The sequence below is a fragment of the Numida meleagris genome, chromosome 6 (assembly GCF_002078875.1).
Source record: "Numida meleagris isolate 19003 breed g44 Domestic line chromosome 6, NumMel1.0, whole genome shotgun sequence".
NCBI classification, from domain to species: Eukaryota; Metazoa; Chordata; class Aves; order Galliformes; family Numididae; genus Numida; species Numida meleagris.
Window position 1 is genome coordinate 13,760,500 of NC_034414.1, and position 19,901 is coordinate 13,780,400.

Sequence of the window (19,901 nt, forward strand, 5' to 3'; positions counted from 1 at the left end):
TGCACGTCCTAATAGTAAGTTTTACGCTCCTCCTCATCCATCAGTGATTACCTCCAAAACCACTTTATCTTTTTTTTTTTTTTTTCCCCTCTTTCCCGTCATCAATCTAGTCCTGCGACCTGGAGGAAGTGATGATGGATGCTCTGGTCAATGACAAACCAGAATTTGTAAAGTTATTTATTGACAATGGGGCCAACATATCTGAATTCCTGACGTACAGTCGTCTGCAGAGACTCTACTGTTCCATTTCACAGAAGTGCCTCCTCTATGAACTTCTGTTGAAGAAACATGAGGAAAGCAAGCTGACATTGGCAGGGCTCACTGGTCAACAGCAGAAGGAGATCTCCCCACTCTTCACTCTCAGCGATGTTTCTAGAGTTCTCAAGGATTTTCTGCATGATGCTTGTAAAGGTTTCTATCAAGACATCAGACATGGAGGCAAGAATAGATCAGTGAGTTGCAACTTCCCATCATAAATCTGTTCCTCTGTTTCTCCTGGTAGATAGGAGAAACAGTCACCTCTGTTACTCATTCCTTTTTTCAGCTCATTATTATTACAGCTAAAAATAGACTGATCTTTTTAATTTCAAAATTAAAAAAAGTATAAGAATGGAATTTCTGAAATACAGGTTACAATTCCTCTTTCTCCCATTCTGACATGGAGTGTTTTATTTAAGGTTTTACTAGACCTTGAACGAGAATTAAGAAATAGCTCCCAGTTCAGATCTCCTGCAAAGAAGGTTTGTGCCATACTCATGTATTGCGCTTTTCATAAACCATTCCTCATTCCAGCACTTTGCACATAGAGAGCAGATTGATCTCATGAGCCTCACATTTATAAGAATGTATTCCTCATTCTTTCATTCAAGAAATTTAGGTTTGCTAAGGAGTAATCAGACATAGAAATAGTAGCCTGCACTTCTCATACAGAATTTCAAGCATAAACACTCAAAAGCATATCTAGAAAGAAGAAATGAAGATGTTGGCCATTTTCAGTCCCAAGTCTGAGCCTACACTGTTTTTGTAAGCTGAACTCTGAAAATGGTAACCTAATAGTAAAACTATTCACAGATTTATACTGTATAGGAGCAGACTGGATATTCAGTGATGTGCTCTGCATGCTGGTTGCCTTCAGGTTGTTATAATCTTATAATTAAGTGACATAAGACAGCAAAAAATAAGAACAGTTTTTACTAATAGAAGACAGAAAGGACAGTATTATATAACATGGAATGTCCATAGTGAACTCTCTGCATTATTGCATTATGTCTTCTATTATTATTATTTTGACAGAATATGTAACATATTGAAACTCGGAAGTACCAAAGTTCTTGCAAAAGGAATTGAAAACACACAAACTGATTGCCAGAGAGGTACAGGGAAGCTTGGTAATGATCAAAGTTTTAGAGTAACTGAGCAATTAAAACTTCTGATGTTTGCAAGGTTTCGGTTAAATCTCAAAACTCTTGGAACTTCAGAATAAATCATCACTTGAGAATTTTAAGCATTTTTGCTTTAACAAAGCTTAGCTAAATTAATCAGTAGTGCAAAAAAAACTTCGAAGTTTGAGTCTAGGCAGGATTTCCTTGTTTACAAGAACAGACAATTAAGGGTAATACTTTACAGAAAAAAAAAATGCCACTGCAATCTCACCTTTATGGGATTTGGCAGAAAATGACCTACAACCATGTGATGTAAATAAGGCCCATGTCAGATAAAAGATCTCACTGTCTAATCGCTTGTTCCCCCCCTCCCTTTAAAAGTTAATTTCCATAGTTGCCACCAACAGACCAATCTCAAAAACACTGGCAACAGTAAGAACATCACTGCAGTGGGATATAATTTAGCAGCAGCAACACTGATATGTCCTAGTTTTCAGTGCAACTTAGTACTGTAGCTCACTATAGACTGAAAAAAAGGGGGGAAGAGGGGGTGATAAAAGAGAACCCAAACCAGTAATGTAAACTTGAGTAGAATCCCACAGTTTCGGATTGGATTTCAAAACTAAATAAATACATACATCCTTACAAAAGCTTTTTTTTTTTTTTTAGCAGAAACAACAACCACCACCACACAGCCTGCTTCTAATTAACACAATAGATATAAAGACAATATTAGAATTTACGTAAAACTCAGCACTTGACCTATGTTGCCATACTTCCTCCGGAGAGGTTTTTATCAAATGCTAAAGGAATAAGTGGTGTTCTACTCAAAACACTCCCTCCATGAGGGAGAGAATTTTTCAAAGGAAAGACTAGAAAGAGGGCATTGATGTGCTCTATTCTTGCCATGCACGGAGCCTTGGCAAGACTTGTTCCTGTTTAAATAAAATGCTTTTTGTTCCCTTCTCTCTGAAACCACAGCCTCCGTGGCAGTTGAGCAGAATCTGATACAAACATAGGCCAGCTCAGATTAGTTAATCACAGGTCTGTGTTGTATGATATTACACACCAGCAGCAAAACCCTGGCCTTAATGAAGTCAATGAGAGCATTGCCATTGACTTCAGTGGAGTCATGGTTTCATCCAGAACATTCTCACACATATTGAGTTATGTCAGGGACACAACAATCCTTTGATTCAGTGCAGAATGAACTAATTACCTCTCAGACCTACAGGGAAAAAAAAGGGAAAAAAAAAGGGGGAAAAAAAAGACTGAAGTGGCCGGCAGGGCCAAGAGCTAGTTACATCATGTCATTTGCATGGAATGAGACTGAATTTTAATTTCTGAAAACCATATTTCAGGATAAAACGAATACAAGGCAATTACCTGGGCCCTTGGATATGAACCAGAAAAGTGAAAAGCCTTGGAGGGATTTGTTTGTATGGGCAGTACTTCAAAACCGGCACAAGATGGCAAACTATTTCTGGGCTATGGTAAGCATCAAGCTATAGCTCCTTCAGGTGAAATATTGTCATATTTCATGTATATAAGATGGTTTTTGCTCAGCCTTGAAGCTTAGATGACAGGTAGGTTTGTTTCTATAATACTGTGTGCGCATTTATAGGGCCTTTCATCTCAGCTTGTCTCATGCCAGCAGGGGCCAGAAGGCCTGGCAGAGAGCAGCAGCAGCAGGTGTAAATCAGTACAGCCTGAAACACTGCTGATTAACTTCAGCTGCAGAGCTGACCCCCCCCCCCCTTGTCTTCCTTGCTGCTGATGACTCACCGAGCCTCGGATTTTGTTCCCTCTTCAATAGGTCAGTTGTTTGGTTCTGCTTTAGAGCGAGGATGGTGCAGTGAGCATCTTCAGCTTATTTGCTGGATGTGAAAGAAACAAGAGCATCACAGTCCCAGGGGCTGAGCATACTGACATAATTGGCTCCTGTTTTGGACTCTTCCACAGCTGAGGCCCTGTCTCGTGCAATGCTACAGCTTCCATCTCCTCTCCCTCTCACCCCACAGAGACCAGACACAGCTATGAAGCTCTGTCTGAGCATCCAGCTAGCTGCACCTGGCACAAGGAGGTCATGGGGAGGGAGAAAAACAGCAGCACAGCTCTTCAAGCCTGTGAGTTGTGTGTGCATGCAGGCACATCTGCACCTTGGAGGGCCTTGTGTTTGTGGAGCTCTGTTACCAGAAGGCACGATTCTCTGCTGCATGCTTCTGTTGTGCCTCTGCCAGCTGTGCTCCCTCCTTCCCCATGTGTCCTTACGCAGGGTCTCAGCACAGCCATGTTTTAGGAAACACAGCAGCATGAGAGCATTTTGCTCTACTTTCATCACCGACTCTTCTCCAAGTCCTTGACTGCTACCTCAAATCAGACCCCTCTAAGGTCAAGCACACCCCGAAGTCACCAGCCTTATAAAGCACAAGAAATACCAATACATGGTTTTCAACTCTCACATATCAAAGCTACAATTTCTATAGACATTTTAAACTTTCAAGTGTGTATTTTAAGGAAGATTCTTCCAAGAGTAGACATGTATGAATTTTATTTGTTATATGCATTCAGTAGTTAAGTTTCCCTGTTCCATAACTGCCCTTCAGCGTGTGGCTACTCCTGCACCTCTTTCAATTTTACAGGGTCAGGAGGGTGTAGCTTCAGCTCTGGCAGCTTGCAAGATCCTTAGGGAGATGTCCCGTCTGGAGACAAAGACAGAAGTAGCACGTGTAATGAAAGAGGCCAAGTACGAGCAGCTCGCTGTTGGTAAGTTACAGTAACTTGTAACAGCATAACAAATTTCAGAGGGGACTGCTACTGGAAGACAAGAAAGTGGGGGGGAAAAAAACGAACCCTCTTGAAGTTGTGAAAGGTTAACGGACATGAATAATGTAACAGACTTGCATCACAGCCAGTCCCAAACATTCAAATGTTCATTCTGGAAAAAAAAAAGTGTTCTAAGACTGACTGACCCAAGGGATGCATGGAAAAAGCTCTCCCTTGCCACATGTTGGTATTTTAGCACAAGGTGTGATGGGCAAGATGGAAGAACTGGAACAATTCCAAGCTCTCAGCAGTATGATTTCCCTGCAATATCAGGCTTACTTCGTAACAGCCACTAGAGCAAAAAATTTTAAGGGTTGTCTTTGCTGCTAAAAATAATTTGAGATTACCTCACCTAAAAAAGGGCTAACTGCACTGCAAAACTCCAAGTGAGGTTCAGACTGGCTTAACAGAAGACAAGCTGCCCTTCCCTGCAACATTCAGGCATCTGCAGTGCTGGAACACCAAGCCCTCCCTCCCCTCCCCCATTAGGTCAAAAACAGATGTTTGCTCATCTGATAACAGCCCAATTTCTACCTGAAGGTAATGCTGCAGTGTACTGAGAGCTTTAGAATATACCTCATGTAGAAATGCAGCAGCTTTTTCCTCCTTGTGAGCCTTCCTCTGGAGGCTCATGCAGACACTGCTGCATTATTTAAACACAGACATTTTACCCTTCTTTTCACAGGACCGTTGTTATTTATAAAATATAAGGCTTTCATATAATCACAGGACTCCAACAATTTAGTCATGGAATTAGAAGGCCTAATCCAATACACAGCAGTCTGTTTCCTTGGCTTTGGTAAGCATTAGATCAGATCTGCAATTTCCATATCTGGCCCAGATAATACCGGCAATGCTAAGTAGAATGAACATTCTTTTAAAATGGTAAATACCACGTCAACTGCAGAAGGCTGTATCAGCTTTTTTATGTGAACTTGACCCTTCCCCAGCCTTCACAGCATAACATCAAAGTGTAGGCTAGCCTAGGAAGGGTACTCAGATATGTCATGAATCAGAATGAAGCAGACTCAAGAATTCATATTTTGTCTAATGAGAAAACCTTGACTTTCTGTACCATTTATCAGAGTTGCTGTACTTCAGAGCCAGCTTCTCTCAAAACAGATCTATGCCACAACATACTACCAAGTCTAATACTATTTAATGTCAAACATCTATGTCTTCAAGCATCTGTTGGCTACAAGTCAAACCTGAGCTGCTCCTTTTGTTTAGTGTACTCAGGGGAACAGGAGCAGCGTGGCAACCCATCCTTCAAAGAGCTGAAAGATCTCCCATGGGATTTACTTTTGCTCAGTACTGTCTAAAGGTCTGCACAAGGCAGCTACAGATGAGGGACGATATAATATATACCGATAGGTTTCCAAGGCATGTCTTGAAAGCTGGATGTAGAACTGAGAAGGAAGTACTTATCCACAGGAGATCAAACAATAACAAAAGTAGAGCACCTCAGCACTGAGAAGGAAGCACACAGATGAAAAGAGGTGAGAGGGAGGTGCTGAGATTTGCACCATCCCTTCCTGAAAGCAGTGGGAATTTCAAACTTACAATTCCAGTGATTTCTTTTTTTTTTCCACCCCCATAAATGCAAATCCATTGCATATGCCCTCCGCAGAGTTATTCTCATGACCAGAACCGGTCCTCACTCCCACCCACCTCATCTTAGCTATTCTGGGCTTTTTGACTATTGCAGCCTTCCAGGACTCTTTAGCACAGTGGATGCACCTTGCAGTGCGACCACATTGCACCCTACACACATCGCCCTCTAGCCTCACATTTGGGTTTTTTGTTTTTAAATGGCAAGATGCATTTGTCTACATTTCCTTCATTTGACAGAGCTGTTCAGTGAATGTTACCGGAACAGCGAGGAGAGAGCATTTTCTCTGTTGGTGAGGAAAAATCAGAACTGGAGCAAAACCACCTGCCTTCACCTGGCTACAGAAGCAGATGCAAAGTCTTTCTTTGCACACGATGGTGTCCAGGTAACATCTACAGACACTTCTTCTACCATCTCCACTCCCTAGTGCCTTTAAGCATGATGTTGGACACAGAAAAGGATACTACAGCAACTGAATGACCCCATGAAACACATTATTCTCAGACACATCCTTTACAGTGAAAGATCTGCCCTCTCCCTAAGCACCAGGTCAAGAAGATGTCATGCTACATACTTGACAAAGCAACACAGTTCCCTCTTTCATCCAGTTAGCCCCGAGACAGGTGAACTGAAGAGGTTTAATCCTCATTCCGTCCTGTGCTTTTTCCTCTATTGATCACAGAGAACCATCAGGAAAGCACTTAAAATCTGCCTGAAGCATAATGAATCTTAAGGACATGAAGTCCCTCCCTAGCAGAGCTTGTTCAGATTCAGAGAAGCTCACTGATAAAAGTTAAATCAAATTACCATTCTGTTTTGCTCCCACAATCTGAGTTCTGTCCACATACAGAAAACTAAATTAAGAGTGATGATGCTTTTAGCTCCCAGTGGCTGACTTGTACTTCCTCAGAAGAAATGTTCCCTAACTCCACTTGAATTACAGTTCCTTTCCACTGTCCTCATAACTCTTTGCATACTAAGAAACAAATGCAGAATGACATGCAAATTGCCTGTATACTTTTTAGGTTTTTAGAGCAATTCCTAATCTTTGCTGCCTTAGGAGAACACAGAACGTAGGTGCACTTGATCTGCATATCTGTTTTTGTGGTGCTAAAGCTACTTCTTGTTTTCTTCAATTTCAGGCCTTCCTAACAAAAATATGGTGGGGAGACATGTCTACAGACACACAGATCCTGAAGTTAATATGTGGATTCTGGTGTCCTTTCCTAATCTACACAAATTTAATAGCATTCAGGTACAACAAATATTTCAGTACAAGAGATAAGCAAAGGATGTAAAGTCATGAAAAATATCCAAACAAAGTTTCTCACGTAAGGAATAAAAATAATAATATTGTCTCAGAAGGTGAACAAAAGGACTGCATCACTATTAACCAAACCAGTTTTCTATGGGGCTGAGTGATTTGTGTGTCCCGGGCTAGTGTTCTATCTGTTCTGACAGTTAATACACCACTGCCATTTTCAACTAGATCACTTCTGTTCTGCATGGTCCACAAAAAAACCCTGCTGGAATTCTTCCAGCTCCACTTGAATGTATGGTATGTGTAGTATTGTATAGAATATTTCCGGTTGTAGCACCATCCACTTCTAGATTTGAAGCTGCCTGGCTCAAAACAAACCTCAGTATCTTTGCAAGGAAAACAACCGTCACAAAACAAAACTATCAGTCAGAAAACTTAGGAGCCAGAAGTCAAGCTTAAAAGCATGGGGCTCATATGAAACCAACTAAGATTTTCAAATTTAATATATTGGGAGGTCTCCTTATTAGTCTTTTGCCCGCACAGCTTTGGAGTTCACAATTTTCAGCTTTTTATCACCATGAAGATGGCTAGAATTTGAAGCCTTTAAAAGAAAAAGCAAACACAAGTAGAAAATAAAAAAACAAAGCAGCCAAGATGTTCAGCTAGTCATAAGAATCCAGGAACTGAAAAAAATCTAGTACTGTGAGAATCAGCTACAGATCATCAGAACTGACACTGTGGAATGATATGCCATTAAGAAACATATGTTTATATATTTCTTAATTATTAAGCTACTTATAAAGCAAGAGGAAATCATCTTTGCCACTGCTGACTTAAGACTTCCATTCTGTCAGTATCAATCACTAAAGACTGTTTCTTCTTGGCATATTGGCTGCCAGATTCACAAATTCAAGTAAATTAATGTGAAGTTTTGTCAGTTTTCAGGGAAGGGTTCAAATAAGGATTCCCAGTCAAAGTAAGCCTTTCTAAATGTCCTCTCTTGAGGACATTTTTGCCTCCTTTCGCTAGAAATGCGAGAATTGACATCACGTTCCCTAATGCTTCTGGCATTTCCTGTCTTAAGCGCTACTAAGTATGGCCAGGACTGGAACATGGGGGTATTGTCTTCCAGGAATGACTGAGTGGTCTATTTCTACTCAAATTCTTTCCTTTCAGTTTTGAGGAAACTGAGCATCTTGCTCCATACTTGTGGAACACATGTTGATTATCATTTCTCCATTGACCCTTGTGGCTGACTTCAGCTTTCAAATAATCAGAATATGCAGAGCTAAGGGTTACGTGCATTTGATAGCTTCTCAGTGGAGCGAGTCCAAGCTGAGTACACACTCACAGTTCTGTAGGAATGTCAGTTCAGTAATTAAGAGTTGCTAACCAGTATCTTTCAACTAATGAGTTTATTTCCTTACAGTGAGGAAAAACAACCAAAGACTGAGCCAGAGCCACTTAAAGAGCTGGACAGTTTAGATACAGAAAGGACTTTGTTTCTTTCTAAGGAAGAGTACAGGTAAGCCTAAAACCATCAGTTGACATGATGTTTTTTGACTACAAAGAACGGGTCACTTCTCATGGATTAATGACCAGCTAACGATGCATGGAACAACTGAAAGACCAAGGAAGTCATTAGTCATCAGAAAACGTTGCTCCCTCTGATCGCTGTAGTTGTACTCTGTAAAAATGAATATAGAAGATGAACAGGGATATAACACTGTATTTGAGGAGACAACTGATCGATATCCAGGCAGTCAGAAGGCATTCCTGAGATTCCCTTCAGCTGGCACTGGCTGACACACAATGGATTTAGGAGCAATAATCACTTATAGACTTACTGATCCAAGCAGGGAGAAGGTTCTCAGCTAACCCTTAGTGCATCATTGCATACTGCGCTACAATGGCAGCAACAGAAATACTTGCAAACAGCAGTACCTGTGAATTTATATAGTTAGCTCCCCACCATGCTAGGACTCCTCTTCATTTATATTTTAAAAAACAGGTCCTGAGAGACCTGGAGCGTAACAACAGACTTATATCTCAGAGGAAGCATAAGAGAAATAGGGATCTCAAAGCAAAAAGATTTTGGCAGTTGCTCACAATGATTCATAGATCCACAATACAGAACTTCTGAAATGCAGCCTTTACTTCTAGCAAACGCTCATCACCAAAACCTGGGGAGTCAGGTAAGGGCAGGAAAACTTTTGATTAGTACAAAGTTCACTTAAAAGCTAACAAGAGCTATATAGCCACTCGTATGAAACATTTACTTTTCAGTGATTTGAAGAGAGCTTCAGAAACACATGAATAATGGCACCGAGAAAACAATCCACAGTACCTAGTGCTGGACCGAGTCAGTTATAACCTCTATTTTTAGCTCTGGCATTTAACTGCTGGCATATCGGAAAAAATCATGAGTTCTCACTCCCTCTCTAACCTGTAAAATCAATGCAAAAGCATACGCCTCTTGGGGACTATTTGTAAATAATAGCATAAAGTCCTTTCATAACCTGAGCGAAGCACGGTTGATGGCTCTTGGTCATAATGTTGTGCATTCCAATTGCTATTATCTTACAGATTTAATTTAACAAAGGGGCTCTCTCTCCCTTCCAGATCTATTTCAGCATCTAACAGTAAAGCTGCAATTACCCATTTATGATATTAGCCTGTTGCCATGGGAATGTGTCTTACAGTGTCATAAATTGAGAGGCAGTACAGAGTCAGGCACACAGAAGAGACTGGCTACAAGGAGAAACTTTTCCTTATAGCAAATGTAATTAGTAATTAGCAGGAATGTCAGGGGATATTTAAAAAAAAAAATGTGAAGAGTGATTGTTTCACTTTTTGTTTTTTTGTGAGGTGAGGTCAAAAACATACTCTAGCATGCACATCTTTTGTTAGAGATCATTCCTCCTGGAGTCAGCATCACAAAACTGGAAGATCCAATAACATCCCTAGCTTACACAGGCAAGCAACTTATGTGCAAACAAAACCTCACACCAAGAGCAGATTATCAAGCAACACTAAGCTTGCATTTTATGCACAAGATAGTTTTCATTGCCAGCACACATTCACATTCCAAAACACTACAAAAGCAACCGTAGATCTACAAGTTTTCAAGTTTTCCTTCAGTTACCAAAATACTTGCGCAATTGCACAATAGCCAATGAATAATTTATTAAAAGGCCTCTCTGGTGATCTTTTTCCAATTTGATTTAATCATGAGGGGCAAGATGCCAGTGTCCATAGTTATGTAAACTGCAGTATTCCTTCAGTAGCTCTCTCACAGCTAGTCAAGAAACACATGCTTACTGTGTGATTCAGCACTTGTGAGTCTAGGTCAAAAGGAGTAAACATTCAGAAGTCCCAGCAACTGCAAGAACTTCTGCATCTGATTATTACAGTGAATTTTAGTACCAAAATAAGAACTGACTTACAGTAGCTTTTTGCCTTTCTTGCCGATTACTTTGGATGGGAGGCAACTAGCCAAATGCCCCCTCTTCTTGTGTATTCACACACTGTTGGTACTACATTTTAGGAGCAGAATGAAGCTGCAAATCAGACTAATGCAGCAAAACTGAAATAACAAGAATACACATTCTGATGTGACTTTGATTTTCCAAATCTTTTTGACTTGAAGCATTCCTACTACAATAGCACGATTCCTCTGAATCCCACAGCCTTGCTCCCGTTAGCATCTGTTACTATCTTAAAAGAAGCTTTCTGTAGAATAATACTGAGGCTATTCCCATGAACTAATTTTAGGAAACTGTCACCAAGCCTATGTTCTTTCTGTTTTGCAGAAGAAGTGGTAAATTAGAAAAGCAGAACTCTTCTGAAAACACAGCGTGGGCAACATTCATGTTTACTCGGTGGAAAAAATTCTGGAGTGCCCCCGTAACTGTATTTATGGGAAACGTTATTATGTATTTTGCTTTTCTGTTTCTATTTACTTATGTCCTCTTACTGGATTTTAAGCCACCTCCACCTGAAGGTCCATCTGTTAAAGAAATTATACTTTACTTCTGGGTTTTTACCCTGGTCTTGGAAGAAATCCGACAGGTCAGTAACATAGAACATCTCAGCAATAATACAATAAACCTTGAAATAATGCTTTGAATAAATGTACAATCTGTATAACTGTGCAAGCTTGAAGATTTCAACTGTCAAGCGCAGCTTTGCATAGAAAAGCAATACAAATCTTACCTTATCCAAAACTCTCTCTCACTCTCTCCCAAACCAACCTCTTCCTCCTCCACATAAGCCTGTAGCTACTCCTCTGTTTTTCCAGAGTGCTTCAGCTGCAGCCAATAATCAAGTGGGCAGCTAAGACTCAGGTGTCCTTCACTTTGCAAAGCATCTGTCTGGTTTCACTCCCCAAAACTAGGTTCCCCTTCCGCAATTAACATACACTGGAAGCCATAGTCTGCACCTGGAAGCGCAGCAGAGCACTCCTGGGCCCAACAACCAGAATAACACGTGAACAATGGTGTTAGTGTGTTGCCAGTTGTGGGTGCATAAAGATATCCTTGCTATCCTCTTTAGTCTGAAAAGAGATAAACACTTTATAAACACTTATTCCAGAAGAATAGGTGTTTGCAATTTAAGCAACAGGGACAGCAAAGAGGACCTCAGTTATAAACTATTTGAAATTATTCAGAAAGGCCATAAACAGAAGAATACACGAAGAATATTTGGATCAAAGAATATTTCATTATAAACCTGTGAAACATGGAGAATGCCAGGCTGTTAGCCAGTTAAGACAGCTCTTTATCTAGATAATCAAATGTGCACTCACTGGCAATTATAGTGTACAGACACCGATCTATACATGCTGTTTAGATAGCAATATCTATAAAATCAAGGTTGTCAGGATGTTTGTCATATTTTTTTTAACGGCTTGAATGCTGAAAAATCTTAAATCAGGCCTAAATATTGTGATGTAGCCCTAAGAATTTTTAAGAAGTTTGGTTTTCTGTGTGTGTGCTTTAAGACAGTAAACTGAGCTTGTTTTCAAGCTTTCTTTTTCAAGCTACACTAGGAATTTTTTGATGGTTTTTGCAATGAAAGAGAAATGTGAAAAAGACATTATGTCAAAATTCCCATTGAAACAGTGAAACTGATCACTAGCAACGACCATTTCTCTTCTGCAGAGTTTCTTTACAGATGAAGACACAAATTTAATGAAAAAGTTTAAACTGTATGTAGAGGATAACTGGAATAAATGTGATATGGTAACCATCTTCCTCTTCATAATCGGGGTCACCTGCAGGTATGTATGCCTGTTTTGCATGGTCAGCATCAAGGCTGCGGGCATGCACTATGTATGCCAGGTGACAGAACAGTCTTGTGCACATGAGGGCAGGCTGTGACATTTACATTTATGGGTTTTAAGCTATTTTTCTGCAACAAGAGCCTCTAAATTTCTATTGAACTGCAGATGTTATTCCACAGACCACAAAAACCTTACTGGAATATTCAAACACTTGTAGAGAGAAGCTCTGCTTTTCATTTTTCTGCAAGCACTTTCAGTGAAAATAATCCTTTTATTTATCTATCCTTCAGTATCTCCTTGAAGCCAAGACAGGGAAATCAGTGTCCCTCCATGCTTTGGTTATTTCTCACCAAAGTACAGATATTGCATTACATTCTTTTGACAGCTGTAATGACCTTCACATAAGCAACCACAAGCCTGAAGCGCTTGCCTTTTCCCAACTCAACAATGCCTGGAAACCAAGCATAGTATTTGAGAACAGACTTCTCAGTAGTACTTGCTGAGATCTGATATTATCTTTCATTTGTTCTTCAGGATGCTGAATTCCACTTTTCAAGCTGGCCGCACAATCCTCGCCATTGATTTTATGGTGTTTACACTTAGACTTATACACATTTTTGCAATTCACAGACAACTTGGACCAAAGATCATAATTGTGGAGAGGATGGTAAGCGCAGTCTCTCTCAGATAAATACTTGTACTTGCTAAAAAACTGTGACCAAAAAAAGTCTTCTCCTTACAAATAAAGTTTATAATGCGTCTTTACATTTTTAAGGTCTGTCACATTGCATACAATTGCTTTACTTACCATGAAAATTAGAGGCAATAAGTTTGAAATAGATCCTTCTGAAGAGCTCTGTAGTGTCTTAAGTTGGCCCCAGTATACTAATCCTTGTACCTTACCTAATCATTTACCCTTTGGTCTCTCAAATCAGGAGTATTGAGACTTTCACAGACACTGCTCCTGATTTGAGGGACACAGGTTCTTCCTCCTATTTCATAAGCTGCGTGCTTTCGGAGCAAAAACCTCAGACAGACCACAGGCCATTTACAGAAGGGCAGGGCTTTTACTGACTGGCAGTTCTTTGCATGGGGAAATGGATTACATTGTTTGCAAGTGCAAAAAAAAAAAAAACTGTGAAAATGGATAGTTGCAAGTTTCCCCACAGGCATTGTTCTTACTTGGACTTTGTAATCTAATCTACAGTGAAAACATAGCACCTTGTGAGCATGTGTTGGAAGATGTTGATGAAAGATTTCTATTTATTTCCACTCTCCTGCAGGAAATGAGACAGTAGGACTACGGTTACTGTGCTTAGGTACGGGGTGGTACACTAAAACAGCTTTTTATTTCAGCATGTTAATCCTCTAGGCCAATTAGCTCATGATAACCGATTAATAGTTTATCTAATTGTAAATGCTATTACAGATTCTACAAACATTTGACTTGTGACTCACAGCAGAGCTCAGTGAAAGCCCTACAGTCTAAACAAGCCTATGCATTGAATAAACATAACTGCCAAGCTATTTGGATCTGTCTACAAATGCAATAACTGGAACTCTAGCATGACATTTGCTTTGAGTAGCAAAAGGGTAAATGGCAAATAAATATTTGTTCTCGTACGTTATCTAGTTTACCACATTAGCAGAGTTTCACTGTAAGAGAACAAGGCAGATCTACAGCTTCTAAGCCTTCCTGGCTGCATACCAAGCTAAACCATGGCCCTGGACAAATATGGTGATGTATCTACTACGTTAGCATCCGAATTCATATGAGATCACACAGATTAAGAGTATACAGAGATAAGAAAATAAACAGCAGCTTAGACAAAACCGTAACACGGGAGCTTTCATCTTCCTCATATCCAAGCCACCACAATGCCTTACCGCTGGTAGTTCAATACTGAACCTTGCATCAAACAAAAGAACAATGAAATTTAGTTCAGTATCTTCCTGAAACATTCATCAAATTGATTCAAGGAAGATCATTTCTCTTAAATAGGGAAGCAAACCAAGAATGTGTTTTATTATCTTTCTCCTTTTTACCCTTGCTACAGAATTGCTGAAACAAGTCTAAGCAACTGTTAGAATGGCAGTTTGATGCCAGAACAACACCAGTTTACAGAGAGACCACAGTCTGGAAAAGAGCATTTCCAGACATACCACTGCTTTCCCTTAGTTATGACGCTGTTATGGGCCTGCAGCACTGACAAATCTGAACTCATCCAGAAAACAAAACAGTTTGATAAAAGTTAGAGAGACATCAACTGCGTTTTGCTTGCTGCAGATATTGTGTTTCTTAATGGAACTTATAGTTACCTTCTGGAGGTCTGAAATACCTATGCTTTTGGGTAACTGCGCAATCCTGTAATCTAATTGAAATGAATCTACAGCCCCTAATGAACTCTGTCAGATTAGATGGAAAGAGGATGAAGTGTTCTTCTTCCACTAGGGAAAAATTATTGCACTTGAAATTCCTATTCAATTTTTTTTTTTTTTTTTAAGTAAGTGTTTTAGGATTCAATTACTCTGCTTCTGTAGAGAAGTACAATGTTTAAAAGCAGGAAGCCCTGGAAAGAATCCCTCAAATGCATTACTTAGCTACCTGATCCTTCTCAGCTTTAATGTTTGCTGTATCAGTGGTTCAGAATTTATCAATGAGTACTGTCAGCCAGTATTTGCTGCTGCAGCAGACTTCTTGTAGTTCAGTGGTACTGTGAGATCTCACAGAAAATCTGTATTTAAAATGCACTCTTTTAAAAGAGAAAATATTTATTTGTTAAATGTTACAGGATTGAAAAGCAAGGCTTTAAATTAAAACATGCCTTTATCTAAATGAGCTAACAAAGTAAAATGCTGCTTATTGATCAAGAACCATATAATAACAGCAAGGTCAAGAGGGGAATTGTGTGTGAAACTGTATCAAAGTCCACCTCCTTTAGCCTAAACGAGCTTGTAAAGAAACAGAATGATTTGAACAGTTTTCATACTGACCAACTACTGTTCTTCAATATGCTGCTACAATCACCTGCCCTCCTTTTTCCCCCTCCTCTTCCCTCTTTCAGATGAAAGATGTTTTCTTCTTTCTATTTTTCTTGAGTGTGTGGCTCATTGCCTACGGTGTGACAACTCAAGCTCTGCTCCACCCCAATGACAGCCGAGTGGAGTGGATATTCAGAAGGGTGCTTTATCGTCCCTACCTTCAGATATTCGGCCAGATTCCACTGGATGAAATAGACAGTAAGGAAATGTCTTTCTCCCCTAACCTTGCCATCTTTAAATGCATTCTTCCCAGGGTTTTCTTTAAAAAAAAAAAATAAAGAATCATTAAAAAAATGTCCTGAAAACCAAAGCATTCATATTGCTATGATATAAACAGTGGATTTGCGAAAGGAGATAATATACAGTGTTGAATTACATTAAACACGAGGGTTGGCCCTATTTAGGAAACGGTGTCTAAAATATTCAGACAAGGATTTGCAGTTTTAGAAGTTGGCATACCTTCTTTTGCTTCAATCCATTTTCATTCAGCCTAATCTAGACCCAGATAACCCTTGTGTAAACCAAAATAACAACACCTGCATACTTTTTGGCAGTGGTTTCACATGACAGTTTCACAGCAGTACAGCTCTGCCCATAAGGAAACACGTGTATTTTAGAATAAATATTCTGGTAGAGCATTTGTTTACTCTGGAGTTAAATCTCCCCAAATCAAATAAAGCTAGTAATTGCATTTGTGCTACATTTCAAACAAAACAACATAAAAATAATCACAAGACATGCAAATATTTGGATATAAACATGGAAATGGGTCTGTTTAAGAACTTGCTGCTGCCATAACTGGAGGCAGGATGAAAGGGCAGCTATACCTCTAGTCTGATGCAATAGCACCGTTCTTTCTAACCGTGACTACAAGCTCCAGCATACAAAGCAGTGATCTAAACTTAGAGTGAGGAACCCTATTTCCTGCTTTTACCAAGTTTTCACTTCTGGCATCCATACTAGCATGAGGATTGAGGAGATGCAAGGACATGGGGGTACACGCCTGCTAGAAATTCAAAGGTAGTTTGAACTGATGCTATTATGTGCCTTTTCACAAAAACCTGCAACAGTGGATATTAGTTCACATAAAGGATTATTCGACTGCAAGAATTATCTCGGTAGTTCAAGCAGTCAGAAAGCTGCCCTTGTCTGTCTTGTATTTACTGCTCTGCTTGCTAGTCAAAAGTAAAGGTAGTGCAAAGTGACATACTACCACAATGCAGGTCTTAAGCTCTAATAATTGCACATATTCAGAATAAAATTATGCCACTGTTCATACGCAGCTGGATCTCAATATGGTAATCAATATTGCCATCATCCTTGATTTGTACCTTGACAGAAAAAAGTGTTACATATATGTAATCATTCTCATCGCAAATTCATAAAAGAAGGCATGCTTAAAGGTACTAAGTTCTTTTTTGACCTGAAAGCAGCACTTCAAACTTCAGAAACAATTTGTAATTCTTGCCATTCTCTGTTGAAAGCAAGAGATTTTGCTCACCAAAATGCAAAGCTTTTACCTCCAGGCTAAGAAACACACGTGGCAAGAGAACTTGTCAGAGCTACCTTATTTCTCTCTCTTCCTTTGCAGCATCGCGAGCATATCCCAGGAACTGTACATCCAATCCACTGCAGATTCTGCAGAACTCACCATCATGTCCCAACAACTATGCCAACTGGCTTGTCATACTTCTGTTGGTCATCTTCCTACTAGTCACAAACGTTCTCCTTATGAATCTCCTGATTGCTATGTTCAGGTAAGCGCAGTTTCAATAAGTATTAAGACAGAGAAGTTAAGAGTTCAACTGAATGCCCACATTTACTACAGTGCTGTTGGTTGGCCATACTGAAACACACTAGTAATTTTCCTAACTAGTTATGTAGGGGTTGATAAGAACTATACGATCCTGAAAGTCTGCCTAAGTTCTCATCATCCTCACTCTAGCTACATTGAAGTCAAGAACAAAAAAGAACCTTTTACTGCTAAAAATTCAATTAAATGTGTCTGGATCCCTGGCTACGCTGCAGCAAAAGTCTGCAGGTGCAGAGCAGCTGTAAATTTGACAGGTGCTGGACATTCTGCACACTGAGGAAACACAGTTAACGATGATTCACTGGGTTGAAGAACTAACACAGCATGTTTACTAATCTTGCCAAAGTTGAATTGCCTTTTATTTTATTTTTTTTTAAGAAATTGTGGTTTTATTTTATTTTTTTACATTTGAAGATTGCAATTCCAATTCTTTTAATATCTAAGAATTTGCACAAACTTTAGCTTGAATAAACAATACATACTAAACTTACTGTTCCTTTTATTAAATACGGGCTGTACTTGGTAATAACAAGCTTTAGCTTGTTGAGATAAAACTAGTTCTCTATATTTTTTTTTTTCCAATTACAGCTACACTTTCCAAGTTGTTCAGGGCAATGCAGACATCTTCTGGAAACTACAGCGCTACAACCTGATTGTTGAATATCATGGACGGCCTGCTTTAGCACCACCATTTATCATTATTAATCACATAACTTTAGTTCTTCAAATAATCTTCAACAAAATGGAACACAAAAATCAACATCTGGGTAAGCTAGCATAACGCTATAATGCAAAGGAAAGCACAGCAATGATAGCAGGGTAGCAAAGTCCTAGGCTGCAGCAAGCGAGGATATGCTCAAATACAACAGCTGTGGGCACAGAAACAAAAGAAAATATCTGCTTACCTTTAGAACACCTCAGGTACACAGGGATCTCCAACAAAATAGCCTTGCCCCCACTACCAACCCTTAAATGAGGTCTGGGAAGGGGTGGATCCTGGCTCCAGCCCTTCCGGTCACTCAGGCACATTGCATGCACCTGAGCTCCCCTGGGTTGGCCCTGCCTTCCCACCAGGTGCTCAATCACTGGTTCAGGCTGTGACTTAGCATTTCTGCTACAGCCGTTAAAAAATGTCTATCAACTGGAGACTGATACTCTCCAAGGATATGCTGCATAGACAAAACAGAAGAGCAAGTAAGATCTCCACAAGTCAAGAGCCGTAATTTATTATTTTTAACAAAAAGTACTAGGAGAGCAGACGTGAAAAATTAAGGGTTATGATGTAGTTTGTACTGTAAACAATTTCCCATAATGCATTTCTCTACGTAACAAAGTTATTAAGACAAAAGTGTTGATATAAAACTGCCTAAAGACACTTAAATTCTGGAGAGATAACAACTGATATTCTGAATGAATTATTCAGGAATCACTGAAATTGGCCCGTGCTGTTCTTTGGAAAACTCAACTGCAATAAGTCTACTGCCTTGCATCACAGGAAAAAAAAAGTGTAGAAAATACTTATTTTACACTAAATTTTCACAGCTTGTCACTCCTGCAATGGCAAAGCAAGACCTGATTTTTCTTTGTGTATCAGCCTTTCATTACTTAAACTAGTGTAGGGGAAAAGGGCACAAAGTATAATTCTTAGTATCTTTTTTTCCTCTTACAGAAAGAGACCTTCCAGTTGGCCTAGATCAAAAAATCATAACATGGGAGCTGCTGCAAAAAGAAAATTATCTAATAAAACTTGAACAAGAAAGGAAAGAAAGCAACGAAGAAAGGCTGAAGGCCACATCTAATAAGTATGTTATTCTGACCCACATTAAGTGAACCTTGCAGGTCTTCAGATTTATTTGCATGAGATAAACATTCAGGCACTTGTAAGGCTTTTATGAAGAGTCCAGTGGGACTGATGTTTTTCATGGAATGTTTTTCATGAACAAGCATCGCTTCAATATGAGATGTGGTTTTGACGTTGTGGAAGTATGCACGATTACAAACCTGCAGTTAAGCTCAAATTCATGAAGAAATGATGGAGAAATAGTTCTGTTGCTACACTGCAAAGCATGTACTTCCATCCTCTATAGGAACGTAACATACCTGGACACAAAGCATTGATCAAATTCCAGTGCCCTTTCCAAAACAGAAAGAGATTTAGATATTCAAATGAAAATTTCTGATCTCTGGAATTATCCCCAGCCCATAGATATAGAAGAACTACTACTTAAGGCATTATGACATGAGACTACAATTTTGCACAAGAAACTCCTGGTATCTGCTCTAAAATTATATTTAATTAACTGGGTCTCCATTTAAATAGTTCTCTAAAACATCATTCCAATAGGAGTATTGCTTAAATTGTTTAAGTATTCTGATGAATAAAAGTGCAAAATTACTATTCAGAAGCTTACTTCTTTAAATAACAAAGACCTAAAGAGATTCTTGGAAAATACTCTTCTCCCTCTAATTGAGCAGGCTCTTTATTCTTAATAATTTAGAATCATTATGTTGGTGAAATCAAAAGATAAATATATGTGTAATTGCTTGCAAACAAAGGATATGATATCAGATGTAGCAGAGCCAGTAAGGGACCAGAAAATTCAAATGAGTACCACTGAGGCTGTGGTTTCATATAGAATCAAAGAATGGACTGGGTTGAAAAAGACCCCAAAGATCATCTA

At 39.3% G+C, this 19,901-nt stretch overlaps 1 protein-coding gene and 1 long non-coding RNA gene across 2 annotated transcripts in view; one reads left to right on the plus strand and one right to left on the minus strand.

Annotated features, from left to right (window-relative positions):
• Nucleotides 1-19,901, plus strand: part of TRPM5 (transient receptor potential cation channel subfamily M member 5) — a 35,487-nt gene that overhangs the window by 12,877 nt on the left and 2,709 nt on the right. The window contains exons 9-21 of the mRNA XM_021402976.1: nt 111-452; nt 2,744-2,875; nt 4,025-4,148; nt 6,060-6,205; nt 6,963-7,075; nt 8,511-8,600; nt 10,894-11,152; nt 12,244-12,362; nt 12,900-13,032; nt 15,431-15,615; nt 17,018-17,164; nt 17,809-17,987; nt 18,890-19,022. Of these exons, the coding sequence (XP_021258651.1) occupies nt 111-452; nt 2,744-2,875; nt 4,025-4,148; nt 6,060-6,205; nt 6,963-7,075; nt 8,511-8,600; nt 10,894-11,152; nt 12,244-12,362; nt 12,900-13,032; nt 15,431-15,615; nt 17,018-17,164; nt 17,809-17,987; nt 18,890-19,022 (2,102 nt within the window). The remainder of the gene's footprint in view (nt 1-110; nt 453-2,743; nt 2,876-4,024; nt 4,149-6,059; nt 6,206-6,962; nt 7,076-8,510; nt 8,601-10,893; nt 11,153-12,243; nt 12,363-12,899; nt 13,033-15,430; nt 15,616-17,017; nt 17,165-17,808; nt 17,988-18,889; nt 19,023-19,901) is intronic.
• Nucleotides 332-18,175, minus strand: LOC110401643. Its single transcript, XR_002440507.1, has 3 exons — nt 18,126-18,175; nt 15,566-15,666; nt 332-415 (listed from the first exon to the last, which is right to left on the minus strand). It is a non-coding gene; the product is annotated as an uncharacterized LOC110401643 (long non-coding RNA).